Source organism: Rhinoraja longicauda, chromosome 26, assembly GCF_053455715.1.
Source record: "Rhinoraja longicauda isolate Sanriku21f chromosome 26, sRhiLon1.1, whole genome shotgun sequence".
Taxonomy (NCBI): domain Eukaryota; kingdom Metazoa; phylum Chordata; class Chondrichthyes; order Rajiformes; family Arhynchobatidae; genus Rhinoraja; species Rhinoraja longicauda.
This window is the reverse complement of record NC_135978.1, coordinates 9,580,521-9,594,854: the sequence shown is the minus strand read 5'-3', so window position 1 is coordinate 9,594,854 and position 14,334 is coordinate 9,580,521. Positions and strand designations below refer to the sequence as shown.

At 44.6% G+C, this 14,334-nt stretch overlaps 1 protein-coding gene across 1 annotated transcript in view; it reads right to left on the bottom strand.

Annotated features, from left to right (window-relative positions):
- Positions 1 to 14,334, bottom strand: part of galnt17 (polypeptide N-acetylgalactosaminyltransferase 17) — a 314,798-nt gene that overhangs the window by 227,839 nt on the left and 72,625 nt on the right. The window contains exon 3 of the mRNA XM_078422462.1: positions 658 to 824. Within this exon, the coding sequence (XP_078278588.1) occupies positions 658 to 824 (167 nt within the window). The remainder of the gene's footprint in view (positions 1 to 657; positions 825 to 14,334) is intronic.

Sequence of the window (14,334 nt, the reverse complement as noted above, 5' to 3'; positions counted from 1 at the left end):
GTTCCTTGAGGAAGGAGATGAGGAGGAATTTCTTTAGTCAGAGGGTGGTAAATCTGTGGAATTCACTGCCACAGAAGGCTGTGGATAGTTTTAAGGCAGAGGTAGTTACTGCAGATTCTTGATTAGATTTTAGATTTTTTAGATTTAGAGATACAGCGCGGAAACAGGCCCTTCGGCCCACCGAGTCCGCGCCGCCCAGCGATCCCCGCACATTAACACTATCCTACACACACTAGGGACAATTGTTATATTTACCCAGTCAATTAACCTACAAACCTTTACGCCTTTGGAGTGTGGGAGGAAACCGAAGTTCTCGGAGAAAACCCACGCAGGTCGTGGGGAGAACGTACAAACTCCGTACAGACGGCGCACGTAGTCAGGATCGAACCTGAGTCTCCGGCGCTGCATTCGCTGTAAGGCAGCAACTCTACCGCTGCGCCACCAGTGCGGGTGTCAGGGGTTATGGGGAGAAGGCAGGAGAATGGATGGGGTGAGGAGGGAGGGGTATATAGATCAGCCATGATTGAATGGCGGAGTAGACCTGATGGGCCGAATGGCATAATTCTGCTCCTATCACTTGTGAACTTCAAAAGCACAAACAATGTCAGGCTTGCAGTGAATGCAGTTGGTCACTGCATGTTTTGCCGATTACCGTACCGTCATCACTGTTGTCATCTACGAGGATAATTTCTTTCAATAGATGGGCTGGTGTGTGGTTTACTGCACTGTGCACAGAGCGTAGAATGACCGACATGGCTTCATTCACGAAGATGAAAATAAGGGAGATCTGCTGCAGGTTCTTGGGGTAGCTTAATTCTTTGCACCTGAGGAGAAGAAAAAGTATAAATTAGGCACCTCGATACTCTGATGGCATAACACATCGGCAAGCATACCGAGTCTCTGTAGGGTGTCGCACACACAAGCAGGGAAATTTGCATTTCATAAATTGCAATCTTCCTCATAATCTTTACTGCAGAACCTTGTTATCTAAAATGTAATATTCCAATTTGCAAGCTCTGAAGGACATCGTTACTCAATTGAGCTGATTCACATTCTTCGCTTTTCTTGTGGTTAATCCAACACCAGGGTTTGCTGACGTTTAACCTGAATGCAAATCCATTATCAATCAATGCAAGGGATGAGTCATAATTGTTAAATTACTGGATTGAAATAGAACTGCAAGACGAACATTGTTGAGAGAAAGGTCACAATTTTGCCTTTGTTATATAACTTGCCCAGGGGATATGAAGGGTGGCACAGGGGAATAGCAGTGGTGAGGTTGAAGGCGGGAGAGAGAGTCACTCCAAAGACGTACAGGTTTGTAGGCTAATTGGCTGGGTGGAAACGTAAATTGTCCCGAGTGTGTGTAGGATAGTGTTAGTGTGTGGGGATCGCTGGCCGGCGCAGACTCGGTGGGTCAAAGGGCCTGTTTCCGCTCAGTATCTCTAAACAGAACTCAACTGCAACTGGTGAGATGTTTCAAAGCTTAAAGGTACTTCTGGACAGAATAAGGGGTAGGAAATTTAGGACTGAGATGAGGAAAAACATTTTCACCCAGAGAGTTGTGAATCTGTGGAATTCTCTGCCACAGAAGGCAGTGGAGGCCAATTCAATGGATGTTTTCAAGAGAGAGTTAGATTTAGCTCTTAGGGCTATCGGAATCAAGGGATATGGGGAGAAAGCAGGAACTGGGCACTGAGTTAGGATGGTCAGCCATGATCATATTGAATGGCGGTGCTGGATCGAAGGGTCGAACGGCCTACTCCTACACCTGTTTTCTATGTTTCTATGACCCACATTTTTCCCTCTGCTTAATGTTCAAGAAATCTGTTCGGGAAGGACTGGTGGTTTCCATGGTGTGGACTTCCCCGTTCCGATCAGTCCTTCGACCGCTGCATCAAGCTGGAGGTTCATGGTGGAGATGAAGCAAAAGGTGATGGAATGGAGGGTGGACTGCTGGCATTGTCCCATGTGGCACATTAGGGCAGTGATGTTCACGACATGTAATAATAATAATAATAATGCATTACATTTATTTTGCGCTTTTCATACACCCAAAGACGCTTTACAGGGATTTAGAGAACATAGGGAAGTGAATAAATAGATAAATAAGTAAACGAACAGAGAAAGGAGACAGAAGGTGAGGTGACCTTCAGTGGTTGAAGGCAGTACTGAACAGGTGAGACTTCAGTGATGTTTTGAATGTGGTGAGTGTGGAGGAGTCTCAAATGAAGTCCTTGCACTGTACCTTGGCACACTACCAATACCCTAAACTGGTATCAGTGATGGCTTATTATTGTCACGTGTACAGATACAGTGAAAAACATGTTGTCATGTCTTTGTCTGCATGTTGTCCAATCACATCAAATCATACCATACATGAGTACCATCAAATCTTACAAAGTACAAGAGGTAGTGCAAAGAGAAGAATACCAGTGCATAGAACATAGTGTGAGAGCATTATAGAGTTACAGTTGCAGAGAAAAGTTCCAAGGGGAGTAGTGAGATGGGTGGAAAGATCGGGACCACAGCCCAGTTCAAGGAAATACCATTCAGTTGTCTGATAACAGCAGGGAAGGTGCTTTATATCTTCTGCCTGATGAGAGAGGGGAGATGGTGGAATGGTCGGGGTGAAAATGGTCATTGATTATGCTGGCCGCATTCCTAATGCAACATGAATCATAGATGGACGGGGGGAGGCTGAAATGTGTGACATGTGTAATAGGCCGGGCTACATCCACAACTCTTTGTAATCTCTTACGGTCTTAGGCAGAACATTTCAGAGGAAATAGAGGCATTGGTGTTCTTCCCTGGCTGGAGCTTGTGGTTGGTCCAGGAATAGTTATTGGTGATATTTATGGCCAAGAACTCGAAGCTCTTGGCCATCTCTACTTCAGCACCATTGATGCGGATCGGGGCCTGCACACCACCATGTTTCCTGAGGTCAATAACTAGCTCCTTCATCTTGCTGACATTGAGGGAGAGGTGGTTGCCTTGGCAACGTGTTACTTAGCTCTCTGTCTCCTTCCAGGACCCCATCCTGTCATTGGTTGACGTCCGGCCCACAGCAGTGGGGTCATCGACACATTTACAAGTGCAGAATTTGACTGCACAGTTGCGAGTATACAGGAAGTATAGTGAAGGGGCTGTGAATGCATCCTCGCGGGGCACCTGTGTTGAGAATTATAGTGGAGGATGATTCGTCAGCAATCCTCACTGATTGTGCCTATGGGTCAGGGAGTTAAGGATGCAGAGGCTGAAGAGGGTGGTGACTCCTACATCCAGATGAGTTTGAAGATGAGTTTGGTTTGAATTCTGTGTTGAAGGTGGGGCTATATTCGATAAAAGTCTGTTGCAGATGTTCTTGTTAACTAGATGTTCCAGCGATGAGTGTAGGTCCAAGGAGATGGCATCTGCTGTGGACCTATTGTGATGGTAGGCAAATGGCAGTGGATCAAGGCTGTCTGGGAGGCTGGAGTTGACGTGCACTGTGACCAGCGTCTCAAAGCACTTCATGTCAGAGCCACAACAGCCACAGAGACATGCTACCTTGCTTGTCTTTGGTAAGGGTTCGATGGTAGTCTTTTCAAAGATTTGGGGAAACTCAGAATGGACAAGGGAGAGCTTAAAGATATCTGTAAATATTCCTGCCAGCTGGGCTGTGCAGGTCAGGAGGACCAGAGCCTGGTGTGAAGATTAACTAGGGCAAACGTAAGTGGGGAAAGAAGAATGGAAAAGCACCCTGAACGTCGCACTGAATAATTCTCATGATAGCAAAGCAGGAAGTACAAAGCTCTCATTTTAAACCTTTTCCCCAAAAAATGTTTACAGAGATCGGAGAATAAATTAGAATATAGAGATGAAATTATGTGAAAGTACTATATCAGAAAACAAACTTTTAAAAAAATATGTCCCATTAGATAATTACCCAACATGCCATTCAGTCGCTCTTAGTCTCTCTTTATTACAGATGTTCTTACCAGCATTCAACTTCTAACCTTTCCCAATCTGACGAAAGGTTGCCGACAGTCTATCAATCCTTATCATTTTTTCTGCTGAAGATAGACATAAAAAGCTGGAGTAACTCAGCGGGTCAGGCAGCATCTCTGGAGAAAAGGAATAAGTGACATTTTGGGTCGAGACCGATGAAGGGTTGAAGAAGGGTCTCGACCCGGAGAGTCACCTATTCCTTTTCTCCCGAGATACTGCCTGACCCACTGAGTTACTCCAGCATTTTATGTTAGCATTCATAGCAAGAGGATTTGAGTATAGGAGCAGGGGGGTTCTGCTGCAGTTGTACAGGGCCTTGGTGAGACCGCACCTGGAGTATTGTGTACAGTTTTGGTCTCCTAATCTGAGGAAAGACATTCTCGCCTTAGAGGGAGTACAGAGAAGGTTCACCAGATTGATCCCTGGGATGGCAGGACTTTCATATGAAGAAAGACTGGATAGACTAGGTTTATACTAACTGGAATTTAGAAGACTGAGGGGGGATCTTATAGAAACATATAAAATTCTTAAGGGGTTGGAGAGGCTAGATGCGGGAAGATTATTCCCGATGTTGGGGAAGTCCAGAACCAGGGGTCACAGCTTAAGGATAAGGGGGAAGTCTTTTAGGACCGAGATGAGAAAACATTTCTTCACACAGAGAGTGGTGAGTCTGTGGAATTCTCTGCCACAGAAGGTAGTTGAGGCCAGTTCATTTGCTATATTTAAGAGGGAGTTAGATGTGGCCCTTGTGGCTAAAGGGATCAGGGGGTATGGAGAGAAGGCAGGTACAGGTTACTGAGCTGGATGATCAGCCATGATCATATTGAATGGCAGTGCAGGCTCGAAGGGCCGAATGGCCTACTCCTGCACCTATTTTCTATGTTTCTATGTTTCTATGTCGATTGGTCCAGTTTTGTTTTTTGCCACGTGTAACGAGGTAAAGTGAAAAGCTTTTGTTGCGTGCCGGCGGAAAGACAATACATGATTAATGTAATGTCTTCGGTGTAAACCATCATCTGCAGTTCCTGCGTGCATATTTTTTTCTGCTAAATGCTATTTGCTCTCTTGAGCACATGTTGCTGCAAGGAAGCTTTTCACAATGAGCACAGCCAGCCATTTGTTGCACTCAGACTCCCTCAGGCACAAGATGGAGCACTGGAGCAAATTCCACAAAGCCCCCAGGTCAAAGCTACAATACAATTCAGCAGAACCTAGAAGATCTGTCAGAAAGATGAGGCAATTGCATGACCTACACTGGAACCTGCATCCCCCGGGAACAAGATAAAACAGTTGGAAACTGCCTCTATGGCACTATTCTGGGGCACCATTCCTCAATATCCTGTCTCTGAAGGCAGTAGAATCAGCACAGGAGCAACAATGTGATTGATGTCACTGTAAAAATACTCTCCTCTCAAAGCTCGGCACAACCCATTATATAAAAAGAAAAAAAGAAATGTTCTCAAGAGATTTCTCGAGCTCTTTTCACAGTTTCGTTAGATTGGCACGTGATGGCAACACAAAAACATGTCGAAATGCATAAATAGCACCATTGAAATAGGGTCAGAGTCATGCAGCGCGGAAACAGGTCCTTCAGCCCAACTCATCCATGCCAACCAAGATGCTTCATCTAAGCTAAAGATAGACACAAAATGCTGGAGTAACTCAGCGGGTCAAGCAGCATCTCTGGAATGGGTGACATTTCGGGCCGAGATCCTTCTTTAGACCCTCAACTAAGCTAGTTCCATTTGCCCACATTTGGCCCATCTAACTCTTCGCTATCCATGTACCTGTCCACAGAACTTTCTGTGGACAGAGATACAGGTTATTTTAAAATGTTTCACCTCTCACCTTAAACCTTTGTCCTCTGGTTCTTAATTCCCCTACCCTGGGTAAAAGACTGTATCCTGTGCATTCACCCTATTAACCTCCCTTGTGATTTTAGACACATTTATAAGATCACCACTTACCCTCCTGTGCACCAAAGAATAAAGTCCTAGCCTGCCCAATCTCTTCTTGCAGCTCACGCCATCAAGTCCTGGTGACAATATCGAACATAGAACAGTACAGCACAAGAACAGGGTCTTTGCCCAAAATGACTGTGCGGAATATGATGCCAAGACCATCTCATATCAACCTGCACATAATCCATATCCCTCCATATCCACATCTATCCAAAAGTCTCTTTAACCTTCTCTGCACTCATTCCAGTCTTTTAAAAATCTTTTTTAAAAATATTTTTAAAAGGGAGATTTACACTGAGGAAATTGGGTAAATGACATGCAGTGCATAGACTATTTAAATATATATTGTGGTCGTATGAATGCTTAGAGGCATACTGAGGCCCATGCTCATGGCTATTTGAATGATCTCTGCACTTTTAGTGTCATACAGGGTTGAAACAGGCCCTCCGGCCCAACTTGCCCACACCGTCCAACATGTCCCAGCTACACTAGTCCCACCTGCCTGCATTTGGCACATATCCCTCCAAATATGCCCTGTCCATATACCTGTCCAATTGTTTCTTAAACGTTGGGATAGTCCTTGCCTCAACTATCTCCTCTGGCAGCTCGTTCCATACACCCACCACCCTTTGTGTGAAAAAGTTACCCCTCGGATTCCCATTAAAGTTTTTCCCCTTCACCTTAAACCTATGTCCTCTGGTCCTCGATTCCCCCACTCTGGGCAAGAGACTCTGTGCATCTACCCGATGCCTTGCCTTAGTTTGCCATAGTGCGACTACAATATAAAATGTGTACTTAAGACAAAAGGCCTACATCTCATTGGTTTTATTCAGTTCTTGGTGGGAAAATTGAGTAGGTAATTTGACATCACCTGTTGTACATTATTTATTGGAGGAATGTATTAAAATATAATGCTCTATATATCAATGCTCATTCAATATATTCATGTTTTAGTGGGCCCTCTCCAATTCTCCTTTTGGCCAGTACATCCATAAATCTTATTTTGTCTCTGAATTTCCAATTTGTTAGATGGCTCTGAGTGTTTGAGTTGTACTGGAATAGCTTGACTAATGACACGGCTGGCCGGGGATGTAAATTCCAAGCAAGAATACCACGGTGCCAAAGGCTTTGCTCCACATGTTTGACCTTTGCAAAGCCAACAGGGGGTGCCAAGGGACAATTCCAGACCAAGCCCAGCGTGTCACACTCTCCGCACAGACATCTGTTGATTGTGGCAAAGCATGCATGCTGCGATGCACTGCAAAGGAAAGACAGGCAGAATCGCTGGGAACAACGCATCCTCACCTCAATGAGCTCAGCGCCTTTAGTTTAGAGATATTGCGCGGAAACAGGCCCTTCGGCCCACCGGGTCCGCCCTGACCAGCGATCCCCGCACATTAACATTATCCTACACCCACTAGGGACAATTTTTTACATTTACCAAGCCAATTAACCTACAAACCTGTAGGTCTTTGGAGTGTGGGGGGAAACCAAAGATCTCGGAGAAAACCCACGCGGGTCAAGGGGAGAACGTACAGACAGCACCCGTAGTCGGGATCGAACCCGGGTCTCCGGTGCTGCATTCGCTGTAAGGCAGCAACTCTACCGCTGCGCCACCGTGACTGCCCTTCTCTGCTCATTTTGAACAGAGGGTCAGTGGAATTACATCAACCATCCTGACAGCCGCGGGTGGAACCATGTACATGTCCAAGTTTTAGGCAGGCACGTGGATAGGACAAGTTTGGAGGGATATGGACCAAGTGCAGGCAGGTAGGGGTAGTGGAGTTGGGACATGTTGACCGATGTGGGCAAGTTGGACCGAAGGGCCTGTTTCCACACTGCATCACTCTGTGACTCTATGGTCAACATTGCTGACATCACACCGGCCTTCCTCAGTGTGAACCCGTGGAAGGTGACTGGCCTAGATGGAGGCCCCAGCAGTATCCTCAAAACGAGAACGGTTCAGCTAGCATGAGTATTGCTGGACACCTTTAGCCTCTCCCTCTCCCTCACTATAGGTCCTCAACACCTGGCAACATCCTTGTGTCTTTTCTACACTCCCTGCACTCTTTTCAGCTTCACAACATCCTTCCTCTGGGATGTCAGGAGTTATGGGGAGAAGGCAGGAGAATGGGGATTGAGAGGGAAATATTGAACAGCCATGATTGAATGACAGAATAGATTTGATGGGCTGAATGGACTAATTCTGCTCCTATCTGAACCTATGAACTTACAGCAGAGTGAGTTCAAAACTGAACACAACACTCCACATTGGTGAGGCCGCATTTGGAGTGTGGTTTTCAGTTTTGGTCAGGTAGAGGGTACAAAAGCTTGAAACCGCCAAATTCAAGAATAGCTTCTTCTTCGCGGTTATCAGACACTTAAACGGAACTGTAATTGAATTTCTGGTCTTCCTATCTACTTCATTGCTACCTTTGCATTTTTTTTAAATCGCACTTCCTCTACAGCTGTAACACCATATTGTGCACTATTTATTTTCTCTTTTGCACTACCCAATGCACTCATGTATGTCATGATTTGCCTGGATAGCACGCAAAATAAAGTTTTCCACTGTATCTCGTGCTCATAAGTTATAGGAATAGAATTAGGCCGAAGATAGACACAAAAAGCTGGAGTAACTCAGCAGGACAGGTAGTATCTCTGGAGAGAAGGAATGGGTGACCTTTCGGGTCGAGACCCTTCTTCAGACCATCGGCCCATCAGGTCTACTCCACCATTCAATCATGGCTGATCTATCTTTCCCTCTCAACCCCTTTCTCCTGCCTTCTCTCCATGACCCCTGCCATGACCCCTGACACCCGTACAAATCAAGTACACTTGAGTAATCTCAGTACACTTGGCATTAATAAAACAATATCGATATGTTTGATTTAGCTCTTCGGGCTAACGGAATCAAGGGATATGGGGAGAAAGCAAACACGAGGAACTGATTTTGGATGTTCAGCCATGATCATATTGAATGGCGGTGCTGGCTCGAAGGGCCGAATGGCCTTCTCCTGCACCTATTTTCTATGTTTCTATGATATCATCCAGTGCCCTCAACAATTTCCTATCCACGCATTGAAATAAATTGGCTGAAAACTAGCTTCAGTGAAGGCAACAAACTGCAAGAGAAAGACTGAGGTGGATCATCTCCTGGTTGCTAAAGATTCAGCCTTGTCACTGGCACCCCAAGATTGTTGAAGATGGGTCTGTCTATTCATGGAGACATCCCTACTTGTACGCTGCTTAATTATTTACATCCATTCATAATGGATGTTGCTGGACTGCAGAACATTGATCTAATCTGTTGCAGAATCAGTTTTCAGGAGAATGAAATTAATTTAAAATTCCGTCCCATCTCCTTCAACAAGGATTAGCTAATTCAATGGAATTCACTGTGAGAATAGATCATAAATAGCTGTAATTGATTACTTTCATTTGCAGAGACTTCACCAGCAAATTAAGTTTCTTTTACTGTTAGTGACTTTCGGATATCTGTGTTTTGTCACTTTGTGGGATACTGTCCAAGAGAAAGAGGAGACTAATGTCATTGAAGATAGACACCAAATGCAGGAGTAACTCGGCAGGACAGGCAGCATCTCTGGAGAGAAGGAATGGGTGACGTTTTGGCTCGAGACCCTTCTTCAGTCTGAGTTACTCCAGCATTTTGTGTCTGTCTTTGGTGTAAGCCAGCACCTGCCGTTCCTTCCTACACAGACTAATGTCGTTGTTTACCGGTTTGTTGTCACAACCACTGTAAAATCTAGATCAATCGGCTGAATCGTGCTGGTTGTAACCAGTAGTTCCGGAAGGATTTCTTGGCATTCAGCTGTTCCCATGTCAGTAAGTGCCAGATTTTAATTATCCCCACATTTTTAAATCCTGTCACAAGTGGCTGGGGTATTCTGGCGACAGAGCCTCAGACAGATAACACTGTCGGCCTAGTCATCATGGAGGCCTCACCAAGCCTTACCAGAGGCCTGAGCACTCCGGAAGGAGAGGGATTCAGGATCCAGAGGGTCATCTTATTCAGCCCTCACCTCCACCAGAATGCAGCCTGACTCAGTCAATTGTGAGGAAGATGCAATAAGGCTGCAGGGTGACTTGGACAGGTTGTGTGAGTGGGCGGATACATGGCAGATGCAGTTTAATGTAGATAAGTGTGAGGTTATTCACTTTGGAAGTAAGAATAGAAGGGCAGATTATTATCTGAATGGTGTCAAGTTAGGAGGAGGGGGAGTCCAACGAGATCTGGGTGTCCTAGTGCATCAGTCAATGAAAGGAAGCATGCAGGTACAGCAGGCAGTGAAGAAAGCCAATGGAATGTTGGCCTTCATAACAAGAGGAGTTGAGTATAGGAGCAAAGAGGTCCTTCTACAGTTGTACCGGGCCCTGGTGAGACCGCACCTGGAGTACTGTGTGCAGTTTTGGTCTCCAAATTTGAGGAAGGATATTCTTGCTATGGAGGGCGTGCAGCGTAGGTTCACTAGGTTAATTCCCGGAATGGCGGGACTGTCGTATGTTGAAAGGCTGGAGCGATTGGGCTTGTATACACTGGCATTTAGAAGGATGAGGGGGGATCTTATTGAAACATATAAGATAATTAGGGGATTGGACACATTAGAGGCAGGAAACATGTTCCCAATGTTGGGGGAGTCCAGAACAAGGGGCCACAGTTTAAGAATAAGGGGTAGGCCATTTAGAACGGAGATGAGGAAGAACTTTTTCAGTCAGAGAGTGGTGAAGGTGTGGAATTCTCTGCCTCAGAAGGCAGTGGAGGCCAGTTCGTTGGATGCTTTCAAGAGAGAGCTGGATAGAGCTCTTAAGGATAGCGGAGTGAGGGGGTATGGGGAGAAGGCAGGAACGGGGTACTGATTGAGAGTGATCAGCCATGATCGCATTGAATGGCGGTGCTGGCTCGAAGGGCTGAATGGCTTACTCCTGCACCTATTGTAATAATAATAAATAATAAATAATAGACAATAGACAATAGACAATAGGTGCAGGAGTAGGCCATTCAGCCCTTCGAGCCAGCACCGCCATTCAATGCGATCATGGCTGATCACTCTCAATCAGTACCCAGTTCCTGCCTTCTCCCCATACCCCCTCACTCCGCTATCCTTAAGAGCTCTATCCAGCTCTCTCTTGAAAGCATCCAACGAACTGGCCTCCACTGCCTTCTGAGGCAGAGAATTCCACACCTTCACCACTCTCTGACTAAAAAAGTTCTTCCTCGTGTCCGTTCTAAATTGCCTACCCCTTATTCTTAAACTGTGGCCCCTTGTTCTGGACTCCCCCAACATTGGGAACATGTTTTCTGCCTCTAATGTGTCCAATCCCCTAATTATCTTATATGTTTCAATAAGATCCCCCCTCATTCTTCTAAATTCCAGTGTATACAAGCCTAATTGCTCCAGCCTTTCAACATACGACAGTCCCGCCAGTCCATTAAAGCTCCTTGAGCAGTGTGTTATTTTAATTTGTCAGGACGATTCATTTAATTTGGAATAAATTTCCAAGTGTTGAACGGCTTGCTGCCAGGTTCCCAGCTGCTTTCATGGTGTTTCCTTCTGGATTCACAGGTGAAAGGCAGCAAGTTGGGCAGGCACATTCACACCTTGCACATTGCTTGGCTTCTCTGAAGGTCCAAGTTAGAATTTTAACAAGTATTTATGAAATATTATAAACACCAAATGGACAAAAGATTGACAATTAAATTAAAATATTCTCTTCTAGATAAAGAGGATCGCATTTTAAATTTGCAACCAACTGTGTGTAGGTTAGGTTGACACAGTACCGCAGCGGTAGAGTTGCTGCCTGCCACAGACTCAGGTTCGATCCTGACTACGGGTGCTGTCTGTACACAGTTTGTATGTTCTCCCCGTGATCATGTGGGTTTTCTCCGGGCACTCCAATTTCCTCCCACACTCTGAAGACGGGCAGGTTTGTAGGTTAATTAGCTTCTGTAAATTGTCCCTAGTGTGTAGGATAGTGTTAATGTACGGGGTGATTGCTGGTCGCCACGTACTCGGTGGGCCGAGGGGCCTGTTTCCACGCTGTATTGCTAAAGTCTAAAGGTAAATGGATGTGTCCCTATATATAAACTCTGCGTAAATGCTGCATCATCTAACCTATCTGAACAAAACATTGAGGTGTAAAGGATTCCAGTTTTAGATGCTCAGTCTTTTCCCATTCCAGTTCATCTCACCAGAGCAACGGTCTGCAGACTGCATTGAGGAAAATAAAATATTTCATTTTACATGGCTTGTTTCGCAACTTCTTGCAGTCAACGAAGTATATCTGAAATGTGGTCACTGTTGCAGAATAGGAAATTCAAGTGTCAATTTGTACACAACGGATTCCCACTCTTTGATAATGATCTGCTCCAGTGACGTTGTCTGATGAATAAATATTGGCCAGTAGGCACAGGATAGGTCCCTTACCATTCCATAAAATAACATCCACACAGGAGGGGACTTGAGTCAATTTAACATTGCATCTAAATTACATCACCTCTGACTGTTCAGCAGGCCCTCAGCAGGAGACTGAATTGTGTGACTAGAATGTTGTGCTAACCTCTGGAGTGGTTTTTGAACCCTCAACCATCTGACTCATAGATAAAAGGCTTACGTACTGAGACCAAGGCTGACACTTTTAACATTCAAACACTTTACTTCCAAGCACGGTTTAATCCTGGACCCAATTTCAAATTACATGACCTAAGACAGTCAAGCATCTCTTTTTGCCCATCTTTGCAAACACTTCACTTTTTCATTCAGGAAGAAAAATGAAAACCCTTTTCATGGATTTTTTTTTTTCTATCCTTGAAGCACTGCTCTGATGCGTTGTTCCATAAAGGTGACAACTGGAAACCTGTTGCCATGGAACAGTTTCTTTCACCCTCAGTTTTAAAATGTGCAATGTCATAACAACATTGTAAAGGCTACGAGATAATCAGTCGTTGCAAATCGGGTTTACGCAAACCTCAATAGCAAACCTTTAACAGCAAGGACGTCCTTGCTATTGAGGCAGTGCAGCGTAGGTTCATGAGGTTAATCCCTGGGATGGAGGGACTGTCATATGATGAAAGATTGGAAAGACTAGGCTTGTCTTCACTGGAGTTTAGAAGGAGGAGAGGGGATCTTATAGAGGCGTATAAAATCATAAAAGGACTAGTCAAGCTAGATGCAGGAAAAATGTTTCCAATGTTGGGGGAGTCCCGAACCAGGGGTCACACAGTCTCGGAATAAAATGGAGGCCATTTAAAACTGAGGTGAGAAGACACTTTTTCACCCAGAGAGTTGTGAATTTGTGGAATTCTCCGCCACAGAAGGCAGTGGAGGCCAATTCACTGGATTGTAGCGACCATAGGGATTGTTCCTGAGAGTCGAACCCTCGGATTGGCCAGCAAGGTCACGTGGTGGTTTTGGCGCCCAAAACCAGTCAGTGGGAAGAGAACTTCGATGTGAACAGTTTGAGTTAATGGTTGTCTGTAATCTCGTTTGTTATCCTTTGTAATTGAATATTGCTGCCGCAATAAACTTCTTTAACAAAGTACAAGCCTCCAGACTCGCCATAGGATGAATTTAAAAGAGAGTTAGATGGAGCTCTAGGGGCTGGTGCAATCAAGGGATATGGGGAAAAGGCAGGCACAGGTTACTGATTGTGGATGATCAACCATGATCACAATGAATGGCGGTCATGGCTCGAAGGGCCAAATGGCCTCCTCCTGCACCTATTTTCTATGTTTCTATGTTTCTAAATTAATGTTGATCCATGTTAGAAATTAATCTGCAACTTTATTGGAATTCAGCATCATGAATGTTAGGCTGGGTTTGAATAAAGTTGCAATTAAATGAATCGGAATGGGTTAGTTCTGGCCATTCCAGAATTGAATGGGGTTAATTTTAGTTACAAGACGGTACAAAATACATTATATTAATATAATGAAATACAATACAATTGACTTTCGATCCTGCTTCTCATGTGATTATCTCCATTAAAAAAGCCAGCAGATGCTGAACATCTGGTATAACTGCACAAAAATCAGGAAACACTCAGTAAGTCAGACGGTGTGGAAAGGAAAACTGAGTTAATGATTCAAGTGAATAGTCCTTAAATAATTTCTGAGTTGTTCTTTTATTCACATCAATGAAAAAATTGGAGTTGCCGTGTATTTTCAAATGCATCCAATTTTAAAGAAGGTTAAAACTAACTAAACCACTAATGCTTCAGATCATCACAATTGCTTTTTGGCTAGAACTTTGACTTGGTTCCCATCGATGTTGCCTGGTCTGTTGAGCAATTTTCTGTTTCCATGCAATAATAACATTGGATTAACATTGCAAATTGCCTGTTTCCACACTGTATCACTGAACTA